Raw genomic sequence first — 19692 nt, 5'->3', positions numbered from 1 at the left:
TAACAAGCATAGGCTGACATACACAAACACCCACATACAGTGGGGTCCAAAGTCTGAGACCACACTGATCATCTGGGATTTAAACTTGACAAGGATTCTCTTTTTAAGAATTTAAAACAAGGAAAGGTTAATATGTAAAATGAATAAGAATTATTTACAATTCACCAGTTTTAGGTCATTAACCAAATTTGTTACATTGATCACCACTGTAAATGAAGCAAAAAAGGGACATTTTATTTATTTTTTTTATAAAAAAAAATGTTATGTTTTAAAAATGCAAGCTAGAAGTATTTCCACAAGGTTGTCTCAGGCTGTTTTGAACCCCATCATATTTAAAAGCAAGCTAGAGAAACACTTTAAATTGAAGGCATTCTCACCTCATCTCAAATACTACAAAACCAAATACAAACATACAAAGAATAGAAATCTTAACTGAACAAAATAAATACAAATACAAAGTGTATTCCTAAAACTACACTCAGTCATTTAGCAGTCCAGTCATTCATGTTTAATCTCAAATGTTCCTTTTGTCTATTAGTGTTTAAAAGTTAATTGCATAGCAACAGTATATTCTAAAGGAATTAAAGATTTAAGAAAATGGCAAGGTAGGTACAGCGAGGTAGACTGCAAGACTACAAGGTTCTACATGCAAATGATAGGCATGATGGGACTAGTGTTACTAGCACAATGGAGCACCAAAAAGTTCATGTTTCTAGACCATCACACCAAGGTTTAGCCACATGAAAAACACCCTAATAATGAAAAAATAATAATAATAATGGTAACACTTTACAGTAAAGCTCAATTTGTTAACATTTTAGTATATGTAAAAATTTACATTAACATTTCAAGTTGTGCATTTTTACATGAATGTATTATGAACAAATGAATTTAATAAACCATACTATATTTATACATTGACCTAAATTAAATTTTTTTGAAAAACTATTATTCAATGATGCCTAATGCATTAACTCAACAAACAGAACCTTGTTGTAAAGTGATATCAAATAAATACAACAAAGCTTCATGCGTGTTAGAGAATGTGCACAAATCATGGCATGCTGACTGAAATACTATAGACTGGCCATGGTGAATGTTAATTTAAAAATTGCTAAAAACCCAACAAGATAATATACGTATACTGTTAATGAGGGGTCAGCTGTCAAACTGTGCCATCATGATTTTGCGGCTGGCTTCATAACCTAAAAACAGAGCACCGTTGGCCGGAAACGTACGGATCATTGTGGGAGTCAAACCAGAATATAGAGCCCTTACGCCTGAAAACGAGGAGACAAAAACAGTCAAATGTGGGTTTCAGGTAACATGTTAAAAACACAAACAGATAGTTGTGATTTTATACATAATATGTAGCACAGCACATCTTTCTTTTACCTTCTGTTCTGAAGATATGCATGAAAGTCTTAAAGAAGCCAGACTGCCTGCTTGTCATTGACATGACCTGTATCCTGGATTTAACACAGTCCATTGGGTAAACCACAAGCCAGAGACAAGCTCCTCCCAAACCTCCACTGAACACAATGGGAGCTACACCTACAAAACACAGACATGCAAACTCATCAAACATGGGCATCTCAGAATATATGCCACGCACATTACAAATATGAGCAAAGAGATGCAAACTAGAACAACTAAAACAAACACTGAACCTACACTATAGTTCAAAAGTTTGGGGTCAGTAAGATTTTTACATTAATATCACCAAGACTGAATTTATTAGATCAAAAATACAGTAACAGTAAGATTGTGTTTATCTGTTGCCGTATTCTTTTACGGTTTTTGATTTTTTTTCTAAAAATCTTACTGACCCCAAACTTTTTTTTTCTAAATTAAACTGACTTTTTTTTACCTGAAACAAGAGACTCCTACAGCCAGCGCACTGTGTTATGATTTTTCACGTTAACATTTCTGTCGCTATCGGCAGAGTAAACTTAACGACCGGCTCTATTTAAAACAAAGAGTTCATTGTTTACTGACTGATCTTAATGTTTGTCCTTTTCCTCCTAATGACTGACTCAGGTATGCCATTTCATTAAATACACAGCAGAAGATACCAGACCAATCAATAAATGAGAAACAAAGCATGCTGTTAGTCATCATGTTGTCAATATATTTAGATAAGGACATTTTAAAGATAAAATGCAAAATCTATAAATATAGCCGTTTCCATACCTATGTCATCCTTGCCGCAGTGCATGTACTCTGCAAAGAGAGAGCGACAGAGCTCATATGCTCCAAAGAAACAGAAATATCCTGGCACCTCACGGGCAATTGTGGGGGTTAAACCTTGGAAGAAGCCTGCAGGACCCTCACTATGCATAATGGACTTTATCACCGACCAAACTGTGCTGAAAAACAGAGAGATATGATGATGAGACAGGAGATAAACAATATCATGAGTAATACTAGCTCTTAAATGTAAATTTAAAATATGTGCACAGTGTCCAAGGAAAGGAAAGCTCAATCTTTACTTCTGACTTTGGCTGATCTTGCCAGAGGTGGCCATCTCATGCATAGCCTGCAGTCGGCACTTCACCAGCTCGGTGGGACATAAGACCAGAGAGGAGAAGACAGAGGCCACAGAGCCTGCGCATGCTTTCTGCATGTCACTGTACAGAATGGAAACACACGGAAAATTAAAAATGTTTTGATCGATAGTGATTTTATAATATTATATATATATATATATATATATATATATATATATATATATATATATATATATATATATATATATATATATATATATATATATATATACACACACACACACTATTCAAAAGTTCAAGAGTTTAGGGTCAGTAAGATTTTTTTGTTGTTGTTTTTGAAAGAAATCAGTACAAGAATACAAATTAAATACAAACTAATCAGCAAAGACACATTAAATGATCAAATGTGAAAAACATATTTCTAATGCTACAAAGGATTTCTATTTCAAATAAATGTTATTTTGAACTTCATATTAATCAAAGGATCCTGAGAAAATGTATCACAGTATCCAGTATGATGATGATAAAAAAGTTTCTTGAGCATGACGTCAGCATATAGTAATGATTTCTGAAGGATCATGTGACACTGAAGACTAGAGTAATGGCTGCTGAAAATGCAGCTTTGCCATCACAGGAATAAATTACTTTCTTAAATATATTCCAATACAAATGTTATTTTAAAATCATATACTATCATAATAATAATAATAATAATAATAATCATAATAATATTTCACAATATTAGTGTTTTTTTTAACTATATTTTTGTTCAAATAAATGCAGCCTGGTGTAAGAGCATAAGAGACTTCTTTCAAAACCCTTTAAAAAAAAATCTACAATATAAACAATATTGTTTATCACAAAATACACATTTTTATGAAAAGGTTATTCAAAAACAACTGAAAAATAACAAATTCCTGTAATATTTAAAATAATATCCAAAGAAAATGTGAAAGTATGTACATCATGTACACTTCAGTGAAACAACTTTATTTGCAATTAATTATATATGGAAAAAACCTTATCAACCTTCTCTGCATCACTTCAATTCAAGCAAAAAAGAAAAAAGGAGGATATTTTAGAAGCAAACCCCTTCCATCATGCATTTGTTTTTTGGAAACTATATAATAGATAATATTCCTGTAGCTCAAACAGTAAAGCATGGCGCTAGCAACCCCAAGGTTAAGGGTTCGATTTCCAGGGAATGCATGAAATGATAAACTTCAATGCAATGTAAGTCGCTTTGGATACCATCTGCTAAAATGCATAAATGTAAATGCGACATTTGTGACACACTTGCCTGAGCACAGCCCCTTTCTCCTGACCAGAGATGTAGCGCACCACCTCCTGGCAAAAGCCATAGCACATGAAGAGCACAGAGTTCTCCGCGATGTTGGCCATGAGGGCTGGTGTGGTACCTTGATAGAGCCCTCGAAGGCCCACCTGTCTGTATGTTGACACAAAGCAGTGCACAAACCCTCTGTACAAAGTGGGGAATGTCTGCATTTTCACCTTAGCCGTGTCCAAAGGTTGACCACTAAATACACAAGCTGTGCCCCCTAAAGCAGAAAGAGGAGCGGGAGAACAGAAAGAGAGAGAGATTTTCTTCTCTTGTTAATGAAAATTAAAGGTCCCGTTTTTCGTGGTTTTTTGAAGCTTTGATTGTGTTTATAGTGTGCAATATAACATGTGTTCATGTTTCGCGTGTAAAAAAAAAAAAAAACACAGTATTTTTCACATAATTTACTTATCTGTATACCACTGTTTCCACTGTCATAAAAACGGGCTGATGACTTCCTTGTTCTATGAAGTCCCTCCTTCAGAAATACGTAACGAGTTCTGATTGTGCCAGCGGTTCCTGTGTTGTGATTCGACAGCAGCTTAGCGCATCTTGCCCGGAAAGGTCACGCCTCTTACCATAACGTGGAGATGCATGCGCTCAGTGTTATTGTAAACATGTCTTTAATTTTACCCTATCAATTTGAGCCGGAATCAGACCCGGTGATTGGACTGCGGGATGAAAATAACAGCGTTTCGACGACATGGCGACAAACACACTCTACAAACGCAACTCTTGTGTATTCCTGTGGGCGGAGGTTAGTCAAAAATCTGTTTTAGTGACGTCATTAAAGAAGGAAGTAGAGGGATGTAGTCCAAACTGGCCGTTCGATGTAGGCGACTTCTGTTAAATAAAATATCTCGCTTGGCATTGAACTTTGAGCTTTAAAATTTTACAGATTTTATTTATACTCTAACAACAACATTACACACTAACTAAAGTTTGAAACATGGGATCACGAAGAACGGGACCTTTAAAATGGACTGTAATCATTATAATAAATACATTTGTTTGCATATTGCTCGTTTTTGTTGTTACAAACTTTTTTTTTGCATTATTACTTTGACCACACAGTTTAAAATGACAGAATGAAATGAAGTGTTAACAGAAATTAAAGGAGACGTAGTATCCGAGTTACAAAGCAATGATCTACAACTAATATACAAACAGTAGCAAACACAATCACATACATCTACACACACTCACTGACCAGGGTTGGTCTCTCAAAAGCATTGTGAGCTAAGTTTATCATAGAGACCATTGGTGCCAAATGGTTCAACGATCTACTTAGGCTTACGATGCTTTTGGGAAATGTAGCCCTGGGTCAGTGTGTGTGTGTGGTGCAGGGACTGCTGAGACAATAGGTCTAGGCTGTGAAACCACAGAGGTAAGCATAAACTCACAGCTCAAAGGTCAGAAAGGACTGACAAAAGAAAGGGTTTACAACACAGATGGTGGTGCCGAAATAAAGTGTATCCTACTCTATCATCAAAGGACAACGTTTCTGAATGACCCTCCAAAATGAGATGATGCAAGATGAAGTTATGTTACCTATAGCTCCAGCAGAGAGGTCTATTATTGCCTGAACCACCGGATGTGGTGCCATGGTGAAATGTGCCAAGTGCTCCAAGAAATCCTAATTCAAAGATATGTGCAAAAGCATGAGAATACTTAAAACTTTTAAACAATGTAAAACTTTTAAACAATGTAAATTTACTCAGAAAGTAAAACCCCTACACAATCCCTTACTGTGTAACTTTCTCCTCAGGATTTGTTGCAGCAGGTTTGAAGTATAACTAATACGTTGTACATAAAGTTATGTACAAGAGTTACATAAGCAGACAAAATGGAGCTGAATCTCAAGTTTCATATAGCAACAAAGTTCAGGTCGCCGGCTGGAGAAATTAAGTCATGAGCCACAAATGCAGACCATGTGGCGTTGAAAAACTAACACTCAAAGCTATGCTCTTCAACCACAGCGATGTTCGTCATCTTTACGCCTTTCTGATGCAAATTTTTTGCTTTTACGTGGCTGTCGTTAAGTGGACGCAAAATAAAGTAACATTAAAAAAATGCTCTTTACAGACAGACCTGTTCTTGCATCACCTAGATTGAAAACTAGCGAGAATGAACATCTAAAAAGTAAAATAAAAATTCACCAAGCATGCCTACCTTATTTCAAGAAAGCGCTCAAAACGAAAATATGTAGCAAGGTGGTTTGATTCATGCTGGCTGCTTACTGAACAGACACATTTGCGATCAGATGAGTCATGACCTCTTGTAAGGGATCCGTATGTAAGGAGTGTAGCTAGCGATGTCTGATTCGTGAACGTATTGTTCAATTGAGTCGGATCTGGTCAATGAATCGTTTGAGCAAAATCATAACGACTCGGTCACAAAGCTAACTGAATCGGTCCTCGCAGTTCTCATGACTCATTCCGAGTGCCTCTAAAAGAGGTTATTTTAATAACCAAATAGCTTAAATAAAACGTACGGGAAATGTATATACGATTGTTTGACAAACATGTCAATAAACAGTGTTGTATTAACGTGAAAAAAGAGATATTTATTAATGTAAGTGCTAATCATGTTGAATGTATCGTGGATACAATAAATTAAACTCTCACACGGAATTACAATGAACAGCCTTATTAATTAAACAATAAAAGAACATAAAACGAATTAATAAAACGTTTTAAAGCATGTAAAATGCCTCACCACGATGTCAAGAGCAACGTGGTGTAATAAGAATCACTGAATCATTTTTCACCACTTCTTGGAAACGAACTGTTCTAAAGAACCGATTCGCGTAAATGACTCGGGCTTCCCATCACTGGAGGGATGGAGGTTGACAGCGGCAGCGGCAGACCCCTCCCTTGGACCAGTTTTGTAAACTCTTCCCCTTTCCTGTTGGAATCCGAATCAGTTGTCCTGTAGCAATGTATTTGATACAGATTGATTAAAACAAATACAACCACTGGATGTTTAAACACTAGAAAAAAGTGGCAAATGAGTTATAAATTCACTTTACTGGACGCAAAAAAAGACGCCCGGAACTTTTATACGTCTCAGGCGCCTGTCCGGACAGTTTATTGTGCTGCACAGGTAAATGTGCATGGACGACATTGAGGTCTTCTGAGAGGGGCAATCATGTACAGAAGATTAATACATATATATCAGGTCCGAAATGGATTAATTCATATCCAGAATAGAGGACTGCCATCCTCAAAATGTAAAGAGAGGGAGAGTTTTGTTCCTGTTATCTGGTAAGTTACAGATTTATGACACTGAGAGGTGACAGTTCTGATCATATTGACTGATGTTTGTGTCTGTTCAAAATCTCAATCTCAAATTAAAATATCTCAAATATAGGAATAAAATAGTACTTGATCAACATACGCAATTTTCTGTTCCCGTGTTGATTATGTGTTACTAATTAATAATTATAGCTTTATAATTTGGCGATTTAAAAAGTGTTTAACCAAGCGTTTTTTTATTTTTATTTTTTTATTTTTTTATTCTGTTTATTTATTTATTTATTTATTAATTATGAACACTAATTTCATCTGACTTTTTTTAATTTTATTTCAGGGCCACAGGTAGAGCAAGCCAGAGGCCATTAGGAACCAGCAGCATCTCTTTTAGTGAAAATAAAGAGAGCTCCACATCCCTGTCAGAAGACAATAAAAAGAGACCAGAAGAGAATGAAGCTAGTGCTGAGGTTAACAGTGATGGACAGGAGAACACAAAAATTAATGAGGGCAATGAAATCTCAAATGCAATGTTGACATCACAGTTAGAGACTGAACCTGTGATTAAACCTGAGGACAGCAAAAAGTTTGACAAGACTAAAACTGGAAAGCAGAGTCTTCTGGAGTTGCTAGGGGCAATGAAGGTGGAGGTCACAACCATACGTAAAATAAGACCCCCAAAGATCCCAAGAATCAATGAGAGGCCCGACCCACAGCCCATGGAAAGTGCACACAGCATGTTCCAGCATGCCACAGCTGAGGGTTCGCAACAGCGGTGAGTTGAACATACATACATACAAGCATAATTCATAAATAAATAGGTAATGCTGCGACAAAATCCCTGTGATAACAGCACTTCCATATATAATCATACGATTAAGATTTATAAATTAGGCTAATTATATATTTAATCAGTTTTATATTTTTAATTTCTGATTAGCACAAAATGCATCATCTCTGAAGTGAAAGTGGCAGCAGTTGTCTGTTTTTTTGTATGTTTTTTAGTGAGACTTTGAATCCAACACTGGTTGCTGCAGCCTCTGCCGCTGCATCTACACTGCCAAACAGCCATCAGGCGGAGTCAGAGCTCCTTCAGCAGCTGAGGAAACATGAAGCCATACCTGAGACCCAGAGGAGAGCTGACGGACAGAACATAGGGTAGGGCTCATTTCAGATGTCATTTCTTAAAGTCGCCATAAAATGAAAATTCATCTTTTTGCTTTTTAATATATAAATGCATCTCTTTGATCTTATTGTGAATGATTCATTTATGCATACATTTCTTTTTCTTTCTTTTTTTAGAAAGAGCTTGAAATTTTGAATCAAACTTTCATAACTCAATCTTCCGCTGAAATTATAAGACTTCTCTCTGGTGACGCATATCAGTCTTCCAAGTCTATCCAATCATTTTGTCAGCTTAAACTCCACCCCAGAGCTTGCATTCTGATTTGCCTCTATCCAATCGTCAACAAATGGATAGAACCAAGTCCCCGCCCTACATTTTTTTCCTTTCTGAATAGTTCATTTCACTCAAATGCACATCACAATACGGAAGAAAACATCTGTCGCTCTTTCTGGTTACATCACAATTTTTATTGCTTAAAAACATACATGATTTTGTGAATGTTAGATTTTATTTGTTGCTATTGTATGGATTTTTCCACATAAATGTATGAAAGAGTCAAATAGGAAATAAAGTGTAACATTAGTACATTTGGAGGAAGCATTATGTGTCCTTTTTCTTTTTCAGAGACATAATTGCTGATATGAAAGTTGGAAAAAGGCAGAATGGCAGATCAAATGCCAGGCCTAGCAGCCAGATCCGTTTTGACGATGACGGACAGGGATATACTCAAGACAGAGGAATTACTGGTGAACTTGATGCAGTTCGTACAAGGTAAAAAAAAAAAAAAAAATCTTCCCTGAAATGTTATTTTTGAATACAATAGATCTTCCGCTAACCATGTGCATCGTTTTGTTTTTAAGGAAGAGTCCTTTCACTAGTAAGAGACTGAACATCTTCACTGCAGGTGCAGAGCAAGACTCGTTGTCAGATCTGGGTAAGGAGAGGTTCTGTTTAATGGCATTAAAGGATTAGTTCACTTTCAAATGAAAATTAGCCCAAGCTTTACTCACCCTCAAGCCATCCTAGGTGTATATGACTTTCTTCTTTCTGATGAACACAATCTGAGATATTTTAATAAATATCCTATATTCGTAACTTGAATACGGAAGGATGTTGTTCACCCCTGTTCACTGCCATTATAAAGCTCGGATGCATCAGGATATTTATTAAAATATTCCCGATTGTCTTCATCAGAAAGAAGAAAGTCATATACACCTAGGATGGCTTGAGGGTGAGTAAAGCTTGGGCTAATTTTTATTTGAAAGTGAACTAATCCTTTAAAACATATTTGACACATAGATGAAATATTTGAGTATTTCTGGGTGAAACTAATTGTATTACTCCTTGTCCTGTGCCTTGCTCTGAATTTTAGGCCCCACCCTTTGGGACATTAATCTAGCTAAACAAATTGTCCAGACAACAAATCAGATGCCTCGGAATGGCTTTGAGGAGATGATCCAGTGGACCAAAGAGGGCAAACTTTGGCAATATCCTATCAACAATGAGGCTGGTGAGTACTAATGCAGGAATATGTTGCAGTCATCTTCCTGTTTTTAATCCTGTACCTAATCTTAATTTAACTTTTTCAGGGCTGGAGGAGGAGGCGAATGTGCCCTTCCATGAGCATGTGTTTTTGGAGAAGCACCTTGAAGAATCATTTCCCCAGCAGGGTCCTGTCAGGCACTTCATGGAGCTTGTAATTACAGGCCTCGCAAAGAATCACCACCTCACGGTTCAACAGAAACAGGAGCATATCGCCTGGTTCAGAGACTACTTCCAGCAAAAAGACAATGTCCTGAAAGAGGCTGAGGTTTAATTAAATGAGAATTGGAAAATGGCAGATGAGGCTTTTGGATTCACCTGTACTGAATGCCCTAGAACCAGCTAGTTGACACCCTAACTGCACTAATAATTAGCAAAACTGAAAACGCAGTCATTAAGCAACTGGAAGTAATAATTGCATCCATAACGACATTAAAAGACTGTATCATTGCTGTTGGTTATTAATGGTTAGCTGTATTATAATATACAAAATTACAAAGTCATATTAAAGCTGTTTTTCAATAAATAGTTGAGTAGGCTGCTGGTAATTCAGTTTGCTTATGTGGTGCTTTTCACAATACAGGTTGTTTCAAAGCAGCATAAAGAATTGCACCTTAGTTCTCCAGTTAAAGGTAATGGTGATGGAGACCAGTAAAAATTCCCTGGCATAGTTATGTTTCAAGAACTGGGTTTGGGTAACAAGCACATTAATCATAAAAAATGTTATTAATTTTGATGTAAATTCAGATTTTGTTAAAACCCTTGTGAGTGTACTTCCTTTCTTTAAATGTGGGTGGGCAATATAACTATAATCTGAAACCCTGCTTTTTAGTAATTAGGCTCATTACTGCACCAAAAACCTTACAGCTTTCAAACCTTATGGATTGCGATAGCACCACATTATGAATTATTAACTTTAACTTGGAAGTACTATAAATATATCCTGCTTTATTTTTATACATACAGTACACTCACATAAAGCAACATATACTGTACAGCAAATCTCAGCTGCTTGATTGTTTATATCATTGCTGTATTTAATCTACCCAAATGCCAAATTTGTACAACTAGGCATTAATGTACTTTAAACATTATCTGTAAAGCTGCTTTTAAACAATGTATATTATAAAAAGCACAGAATTTAAGGAAATCAAGGTCCTATCACAATTATCTTCCAGCATTCATGGTATCAAGGCCACTTACATAGTTTATTAAAAACAATTATTAATGTGAACAACTTTTTTCTTTAAGATCAATAGAAATTATACCAATTATGATGGTCAACAACCTTTAAAACATATATAATTTTGACCCAAGTAAGGGATGTTCAATTCTGTTCCTCGAAATTGACATTCCTGCACAGTTCAGCTCCAACCATCATCAAACGGGTAGTACTTGGGCTGCATCCAAAATCACATACTCTCTTGAATAGGTAACTTATTTTGAGTAAGTAATTTCTTAATGACTGTTGAGAAAGTTTATTCTATATAGTATGAGTATGTAATATTACTGTATTCTGGACATACTACATTCATGTTGTAATTATCAAGTGACCTAGCAGCGTCAGTAGCATCACTTCATCAAATCAGTCACCATTCTTAAATCCTCTCCTATGGCCTATGGGATAGCAAAGTGTCCATTGTATGCACACTTCCAAATATACCAGATATAGTAGTTCATCAGGGTACTTTTTTTTGCGTACTGTGAATTCGGACATGTTTCCCTACTTAATAGTAAGCAATTTCAGATGCAGCCTTGGTAAGTACCGATTGGTGAGTTGGAGCAGGGTTGGCAAGGGAACTCAGGAGGAAGGTAGTTCTGTAAGAACAGATTTAGGCACACTTGTTTTAAACAAAAAACATTGCATTTTAACATTGCTGCAAGAAAATCACTAACATCAGACTGTTGGATGACTGAAATACATGGGTTGGAAAGAACTGATAACTTCTGAGACACCAGAGCTAGATCACATGAATAAGAAGCAAGGATACAAATGAGTCACTGTATGTGATTGACAGAATTCAAACACTTTCAAAGACCCAAATCAATTTTCACAGAATCCATTTGTATGTACTCAAAGAGTGAGGAAATCCTTTACGTCAAATGTGTGAACTTATAAATAGTATTTTACTTCACACAACACGTCTGACAATTCCATTTTTATTCAAAGTGTCTGATTATAAAGAAAGTACATGTGGGTTTTTATGAGCTACACAAACAAAATTTTTCAGAGAAGTCATTTATCAACACATGGAGCTCTACTAATCAAACACTCAAACTTCAGTTGGGTTTATCAAATGAAAGCTACTCATCAGAAAGCATTCTACAGGGATCATTTCACATGATATGAGTCTTTTAACAGTCACTTTCAAAAAGCAGCTATTTAGACTGATGTATAAAGTTAACTACATGTGGAAAAAATAATTCAAACAAAATCTAAAAATCATATTTTCACAAAATTATGGCAGAGAGAGCTTTTGTACAGGTTAAAGGTACATTACAAAAATGTAACACTAATCTTTGTTTTTGAAACTTTTTAAAAAGGATTAATGCACAGAATTCAAGACCTTTCTCTCTAAAGCACACCAAAGAAAACAAAAAAACAAAATTCTACAGAAGAAAAAAAATACTTTGGTGATCTACAGTTTTTACAGAGATTAATTCAAACTGTTGTACAGCAGGAGATGGGGGGGGGGGGGGGGCTCCGCAGAGAGGCTCTACAGTGGACGACTCACTTCGGCACATGCAATCTAAAAAATAACATTAAATACAAAGTACATTAGTTGATGGAATTGTGGATAAAATAGAAGTTTAATGACTGAAGATTTAACAGTACTGAACACAAATTCAGATTAATTTGTGTGTGCAATATGGGACTCACCATTTTGGGTCACCACCGACGATAGCTAGTGGCTTGACGCTGGTGGGGTACTTTATGCCGCAACGTCTGCAAGTTCTTGTACTTTGACATGATGCTTTGACTCTTTTTGAAGACAGGCTTCTGATTGAAGGGTGGTCTTGGAATTAAAGAGCCCTTAGAGAACAGAAAAAATATTTTGGATTTATTTGGAAATTTGGGTGGAAACACCACATAAGCTAAAATGACTCAAATAAAGCCTACTACAAAGACTACACAACTAAAAAAATAATTATTTATTATTGTTATTATTCAGAGTTGGAACTGACACTGATACCAGAAAGCATCACTTACCATTAAGGGTTTCCTGAGAACTCCATCAGGAGCTGGTCCCCTCTTCACTCCAACAGTTGAGCGGAAATTAGGCCTCTATGTACAGAAGAACATGTCTTACAACAAATCACTATAACAAAAATGACTAACATGAAAGGGTATGATACAAGAAATGCTTTCACTTTCAAAGCACCCTTGATGAGTACAAGACTCATTTTAAGAATTTCATTACCTGAAATGAAGCAGGCTTCCTCAGGGTTTTTTCTGGACTTCCAGAAGACCTACCAAAAAAAAAAAAAAAAAAAAAAAAAAAAAAAAAATATTGTAGAGGGTTGCAATCAATGCTTTTGTTAAAGATTAGCAGCTGTAACCAACTAAAAATTGATCTGTGAAAATGAATAAAACACTGTATTTTGTGTGAAGGAAATTTCAATTTGATTCATTCATTCATATTTACTCCATATGCATTTACTCCATATATTTACTGCAATATTTCCTGTTCTTTTATATGAGTGTATATGTTTGAGGCCTGCAAGGCCTACTTCGGCCTGAATATGAGAAGATGCCACAATAACCTGCTTGATTTTGCTTGCCTCTGCTTGATTTGGGAACACAAAGTATCATGGGGATTCTGTTAAGAGTCTACGCGCAGAATTGAACATATCGAGTGCTTATCACACTTTCTTTGTCCATAGTAGGGAGACAGTTACTGAAAACAGTAAGTTAAAAGGGTATAAATCAGAGAAACAAACTGTTTATTTTCTGTCATACATAAGGTGGAACTTACTGCTGTATGTCTGACATACTTGCAAGAATAAAACATTAAAAGACTCTGTCTCTGACCGTGTTCTTTATTTAAGGGGAAATATCAACAACATATGCATGCCAGACAAGAAGTTGATGTCACTTTATATAAAAATTACTTTATATACACATGCATGTGACCTCGCAGTTTCACAAATTTTTGTTTTTGTAGTTTACACAGGAGACGATAACGGTATAGTTTTCAAAAACTTGCACTTTGAAACCTGTTTTCCAAATTTAGCGTTTTCAGGCCCCCAAAACGCATACAAAGTTTTCTGTGTTGTGTAACTGCCCCCCAAGAATCAAGTTCATTTACCGTCTTTCTTTTTGTTCCTGTGAAGAACTCGTAGGACTCTGTAGTTTGGTGAAGCGTTCATTCAGTGTTAAATTTCCATGAGATTCTGATTCCTCTGGGAGAGGGAGAAAATTTAGAACAAAATGGTAAGTTACATGCAGAGATTTGATATTAGCATATTGCAACAGCATAAATTATTTGCAAATCATTCAAAACTATGACAGAAGTGTCAGACTTTTACCAGACTTGTTCTTGGGTGCCTTATTCCTCCAAGGTGCATTGTTCTTAGAACTAGTACTGGGTTTGTGCCCTGCCTCCCAATGGGAAACCACAACAAGGTCACGTGAAAGTCGCCTGTCTATTGGTGAGGAGCTGAAAAGAAAGTCAACGAGGCATGTGAGCAAGTGATCCATATCATGTGGACGATTAAGGATAGAATATATGACATATTAAATAGGCATCATCAAGCATTCAGAGAGAGCAGAAGGCATGCACAAATGTTATCTGAGTTCAAAGTGGAACAAACTTGTGCCTTGTGAACTGAGGAGGGAAAATGTTGCACTTAAAACTAAATTACTCAAACATTCACAGTCCTCAAGAACCCAATTGTATTGTTGCAAATGCAGAAGGACCAATGATGGATTACTACATGGGTACTTACAGCAAAGCAAGCCCATCATCTCCATGCTTCAGTTTGAATTGGTAGATTAATTTTCCCTGATTCACCTTGGCCTTTAGCAGCCTTCCTTTCACTAATGTGAATAACAGATATTCGCAGATTGAATGAGTGGACTGAAGAACGCCGTGTAGGAACCATGTTACGCTCCAAAAAGTAAACAGTTTGGCAGGTGAGCACTTCCTTTTATCCAGACTTGACATGTCAGACACATTCCTCTTAACCTATCCTTTCATGCTGTATTAGATGTATTTGGAGACTGCAAACTTTTTCTTGCTGGAAAACATTTCATGGTATAAAAGCCGGTTTGCAGATCTGGATTCTGCAATGACATTGAGGTAACGTTTCACTGAAAGGATCTTCCGAATGCTGGACTGATTTCTCTAGAATTTGTTGGCTAGTTCTCTTGCAGAACCTTCAAGCTACATCGTCTGTGGAAAGATCTTCATCAACCTCTTCCATGTGCATTTTCATCTTCACATAACAGGTAGACATTTAAAATTAAAATTGCTTGGATGGTTCTTCAGTTGCAGAACGTCTATTGAGGGTCACTACAAATTAATGGTTGGCATTTTGGTAAGCATATTTCATTAGGCACAAATGAATCAGGTTTTTTGCTTCAGCACAACTCTGACATGCTGCCATTTCAGTCAGTGGTTTGGTTGTACAGATCCCTGCTTGTCGACGTCAATGCTGTAATGCCAATTATATATATATATATATATAAGGCATTTAAGGGCATAAATCTTTCATAAATACCAACAGAGAACAGCAGTTATGGAGGAGCGATGTGGCAAGGGAGAACATCCATTTTGTTCCCATCTCGTGGATCTGTCATGGAAGTAGGTGTATGAAAGACTTCTTTCTCATAGTAGTTTTCACACTAAGAGGACTCTTTTTGGCTGCCGTTTCAAGGAATTCCTGGGGTTATTGAAGATGTAGTTTTATTCTTTGACCATGGTCATTGGATTAGATGCTGACCAAATCTTACATTATTCTATTAAGGGACGGTACATGGTGACTTGTTCATGCGAGTTCTTTCTCTTATTGCAAACAAATCTGGTTTCCACTGAAAACAGAGTACAAGAGTCAACCGGTTTCTTCATCCAGCCAATCATCTAAATTCTTCAAAGGGAACAACTTCTCATGATACATCAGTGTCTAAATGTCATAACTGCTGAAACAGAGCTTGGCTGTGAAAATTTCTTCTCCATGGAAATCCATTCAAATGTCCTTCGTGTTTCCATTTTCCAAGACATCCTATCCAACGTCCATGAGACGTAGCCGTGAAAGATTGACTTTTATGTTACTGCAGTTAGTTGCACATTGAGGCAGAGCATTGCAGGTATAACAGGACAGACCATCCTTCTGCAAACACTTATGATTAAGGCTTAAAAACCATTTCCCTCCCTGGAAGACATTTTAAACATCTCTTCTGGGTTAAAGTCGATCTGGATGCATCATTGTGGGACACATGGCATTTGACTTTTGGAACAAAAAGGACTGCGACTGTGAAACTTTTGAAAGACTTGCTCAGACTTATCTCTTATCATTTTCTTGACAAGGACAGAGGTATTCTGGACAATGACAGGTTTAACATCATACGGTTGACAAAAATGAGGAGGAAAACAGGCATGATTTTCTTTTTTCTCTCCTCATCCATTTCATCTGACAAGGTGACACCCATTTGATGAAAGTTGTGCCATTGAAAAACAGGAAGCTTGACCTTCTAAACATCACGCGCCCATTGCCACAGTGTGAGGGGTGATACCATACCTGTGTGCGCTCACAGAGCGACGGGATTCCATCTTTGTTTCGGATTCCCTCTCAGGCTCTGCGGTCTTGGAGACTGTGCTGGGGGATGACTCTCTGGATGACGGCATCTTTTTGAGTGGTATCTTGCGTGGTGGCACTCCTGAAGAATCTTTGCCATTCTTTGGTGCTGTCTGAGGCTTGTGTTTCGGGACTCTGTCCGAAATTCTTGGTGGGGGAAGTTTGAACCGGGCCACTGACTCTGCTCTAAACTTCCGTGCCTTTAGCAGTCGACTTTTATCATTGAGGGACAAACCACGACCTCGGAAGCCCCTGAGAGGAAGAGGTCTCACTGATAATTCCCTGCGGAAACGCTTCGGCGGCCCGTGCTCAAAACCACTTGATGACGGTGGACGCCTGAACTCTTGACTCTTCCTCTTGAATGGCCGTCCAATGGGCCTTTCCTGAGGTCGCAGAGGTGGATAAGGTCTGAACGATGAGCCAGATGGGGGTGGGCCTGGTCTTCGTGCCGGTGATCTGTAAGGCGGCCGAGACTGTGGACTACCTCCTCCTCCGTGTGCCCATTCCATGCCGGGGCGCCGGGACTCTCTTCCAACATCTCCATGCGGCCCACGTTGATCTCTCTCTGCAGACCACCTACATATCCATTACAAACAATACAAACATGTGGGTTATAATGCCAGTTTGTGCTGCTTGAGCTGTGTGGAAGCTCTTAACTTCTATCAATTTAGATCCAGCCCCAGGCTGCTGAATGCCATAACTTCTGGGCCAGTATAACTTTAAGGGGAAAAAGCCTCAAATGGTTTTACAATTTCTCCAGACAGACTTTCACTTTATGGGCTTTAGCATTAGATCCTGTGGTACTTTACACTGACAGAAAGCTGAAGGAAGCTGGGATTTACTCTCACCACCCTGCTGTGTACTGGATTTTGCAATCTAACACATAACTGTATATTTACTTTACCCAGCCTTCACAGCTTCATTCTTGTACCTCTCTGGATATGAACTCCTTCCATGAAACTCTCTGGGTTTCCTTTGGGGTGGGCCGGAGAGCCGTGAATCCCCACCAGGGGGGTGAGGATAACCTCCTGGGCCATTCCAGTGGTGCCCACCAAGTGCTGGTCGGCCAAAGGGCCTGTCACGAGGTGCAGGGCACCAGCTCCTGTCATGCTCCTGAGGGCTTGGGCGTCGCTGGGGACCCCTGAAGGAACTATGCGGTGAAGGAACCCGCCTTTCTGATGGAGGGCCATGGAAATGGCGAGATGGAGATGTGTGGCTAGGGTGATTTCCATGGAAGAGTGGTGCTCTATGGCTAGGCGGTCCATGTATAGGACCATGTGGGGACTGCCTGTGCTGGACTGGGGGAGGGCGGCTTGAGCGGGGTGGAGAAGGCCTCCTGCGGCCCCGCTGTGAATCCTGTGAGCTGGGATAGGGATGGAAGTGATCCTGGTTCTGCATCCACTGTCCGTGTGGTCGTTCCCTGCGTTCACCCATGAGCGAGGGCCTTTTGGGGTATGACTGTGGTCCACTACTGTTATCTCTCCAACTTGGTGAGGGTTTTCCAGGAGGTCCTCTGAAACCCCTCTGGCTTCTTGAAGGGGGGCCATATCGTCCTTCGTGATTCATGCTGCTGTAGTTGTCAGAGAAGGGCCTGTATGAGAAACAAATGTGAAATTTTAAGTCACCATTATATTGATAATTAAATATTACATAAAATATAAATATATATACACACACTACACAATGTACTACCTGTGTTTGGAACGAGGAGATCCTGAGTGTGGTCTCACCATTTTTCAGCTTTTCACCTATCTTCAGTGGGGGAAAAAGACATTAAATATTATACTTCCAGGTTATGTACACTAATGACAATAGGACTGACATAAAAACAGCAAAATAAAGGGGGAAACTGGAAAAAAATGTTTACTGAAGCTGGTAAAATCTGAAAGTAAAAGTAAGACTAGTAGCACAATGCCAACAAGTTCCAGCAGTATTCTTTGAACAGCAAATCTAAGGCCACCAAGCAATCAATCTCAACATGTGTTACATGCCAATCTTTCTGAAATTTAAATAATGATCAAAAGGTGCATGTTGCACACCAACTCGGATCCATCAAATAATTCGAAGTCGTTGTTAGTTCAGGAAAAATATATTTTAAAAACCTTTGAACGTGTATAATATTCGGCTGTCTAACCTGATCAGTGCGTTCATATCGAGATTATCAGACACACTACAAGGAATCGATATAAAACCACTGAGTGAGTTTTAATCCCATGATACTTTTGCCAAGTCAGCTATGCTCCAGGGGCATAAAGACCGAATGAATAAAATACAACTCAAATGCAAGGTTTTTTGAACGGTTTCATATAACACACTGAAACAAAATATGGCGATAGATTTAATTATGTAGGAATTAAGCGAATTTAGACGAGGTCGACGACACCACATTCTTGGCCTACATGAACGCGTGTCTCTGGGCCGACAAGGCCGTGAGTTTCACATTCAGAAGAGTAATTCGAAACAAATGTCTTAACACGTTTAATAGGTCATATTACACATATAGAACACCAACCGTTTAAAAATAACAAATGCAATGTTATATTGAATACTGAAACATATCAAATGTAAGTCAAACAGCCTGTTCCGTTTTCAACATTAATACGAAACTACGACAAAGCGAAACCATTTTCCACTAACGTTACATTCTAAATAACATCAAGCAACAGTATTAGTTATCACTTTTTCACAGTCTGAATGTTTACATGTTTAATACCGACAAAGTTGACCGACTGAGTTGTTTTGACATACCCAAGGTTGAACGACACGGAAAAGATAACCAAGTCTAGCTCATCGACAAAAGCTTAGCCGTGAAAGCTAACAAACGTCTTCCGTTATACGTCGTTCCACATCTGACCGAAGGTGAACCGTATATGCTTTCAAAACAACAAAAATTCCGCCACTTTCGTCGTTACATCGAAGTTGTTCCGTCGAAAAAGGGTGAATCGTCTAGTAAAATTCGTTCACGCCAACCGAACAGCTGCAGCCGTGACGTCAACAGAGCAGGGCGCGTTCACGTCGGGACAGGAACTGGATTGATGTCGACTACACCCATTTGTTGCTTTATTAGTATTTTGTATAATTTAGTTATACGGATTTTTTTTATATATAATACTCATTAAGTAGTAT

General features: G+C 37.9%; 3 protein-coding genes across 6 annotated transcripts; 1 reads left to right on the top strand and 2 right to left on the bottom strand.

Moving 5' to 3' along the window:
- Window positions 1–213: 213 nt before the first annotated feature.
- slc25a15b (solute carrier family 25 member 15b) lies at window positions 214–6678 on the bottom strand. 3 transcript variants are annotated; one of them, XM_048187466.1, is made up of 7 exons: window positions 6568–6678; window positions 5401–5485; window positions 3811–4069; window positions 2493–2630; window positions 2194–2369; window positions 1396–1554; window positions 214–1280 (listed from the first exon to the last, which is right to left on the bottom strand). In XM_048187466.1, the coding sequence occupies exons 2-7, from the start codon at window positions 5453–5455 to the stop codon at window positions 1159–1161; spliced, it is 909 nt and encodes a 302-aa protein (XP_048043423.1). In that variant the 5' UTR covers window positions 5456–5485; window positions 6568–6678; the 3' UTR covers window positions 214–1158. The 3 variants fall into 3 exon arrangements, with proteins under 3 accessions (XP_048043423.1, XP_048043421.1, XP_048043422.1); XM_048187464.1 differs by lacking the exon at window positions 6568–6678 and adding an exon at window positions 6022–6231; XM_048187465.1 differs by lacking the exon at window positions 6568–6678 and adding an exon at window positions 5599–5997.
- A 245-nt stretch (window positions 6679–6923) lies between these two features.
- On the top strand, window positions 6924–10294 carry mrps31 (mitochondrial ribosomal protein S31). The gene is made up of 7 exons (XM_048187459.1): window positions 6924–7115; window positions 7441–7875; window positions 8106–8258; window positions 8851–8997; window positions 9087–9160; window positions 9599–9736; window positions 9816–10294. Exons 1-7 carry the CDS (start codon window positions 7000–7002, stop codon window positions 10040–10042), a joined length of 1290 nt encoding a protein of 429 aa, XP_048043416.1. The 5' UTR covers window positions 6924–6999; the 3' UTR covers window positions 10043–10294.
- A 1618-nt stretch (window positions 10295–11912) lies between these two features.
- Window positions 11913–19556, bottom strand: si:ch211-114c12.2 (uncharacterized protein LOC336578 homolog). 2 transcript variants are annotated; one of them, XM_048187454.1, is made up of 10 exons: window positions 19315–19555; window positions 18259–18318; window positions 17498–18157; window positions 16510–17142; window positions 14299–14429; window positions 14079–14172; window positions 13191–13239; window positions 12980–13054; window positions 12650–12802; window positions 11913–12518 (listed from the first exon to the last, which is right to left on the bottom strand). In XM_048187454.1, exons 2-9 carry the CDS (start codon window positions 18297–18299, stop codon window positions 12659–12661), a joined length of 1827 nt encoding a protein of 608 aa, XP_048043411.1. In that variant the 5' UTR covers window positions 18300–18318; window positions 19315–19555; the 3' UTR covers window positions 11913–12518; window positions 12650–12658. The 2 variants fall into 2 exon arrangements, with proteins under 2 accessions (XP_048043411.1, XP_048043412.1); XM_048187455.1 differs by having other exon boundaries at window positions 18259–19556.
- Between the last annotated feature and the right edge of the window lie 136 nt (window positions 19557–19692).

Source organism: Megalobrama amblycephala, linkage group LG4, assembly GCF_018812025.1.
Source record: "Megalobrama amblycephala isolate DHTTF-2021 linkage group LG4, ASM1881202v1, whole genome shotgun sequence".
NCBI classification, from domain to species: domain Eukaryota; kingdom Metazoa; phylum Chordata; class Actinopteri; order Cypriniformes; family Xenocyprididae; genus Megalobrama; species Megalobrama amblycephala.
Note: the sequence above shows the minus strand (reverse complement) of the source record. Positions and strands in the feature narration are given on the sequence as shown.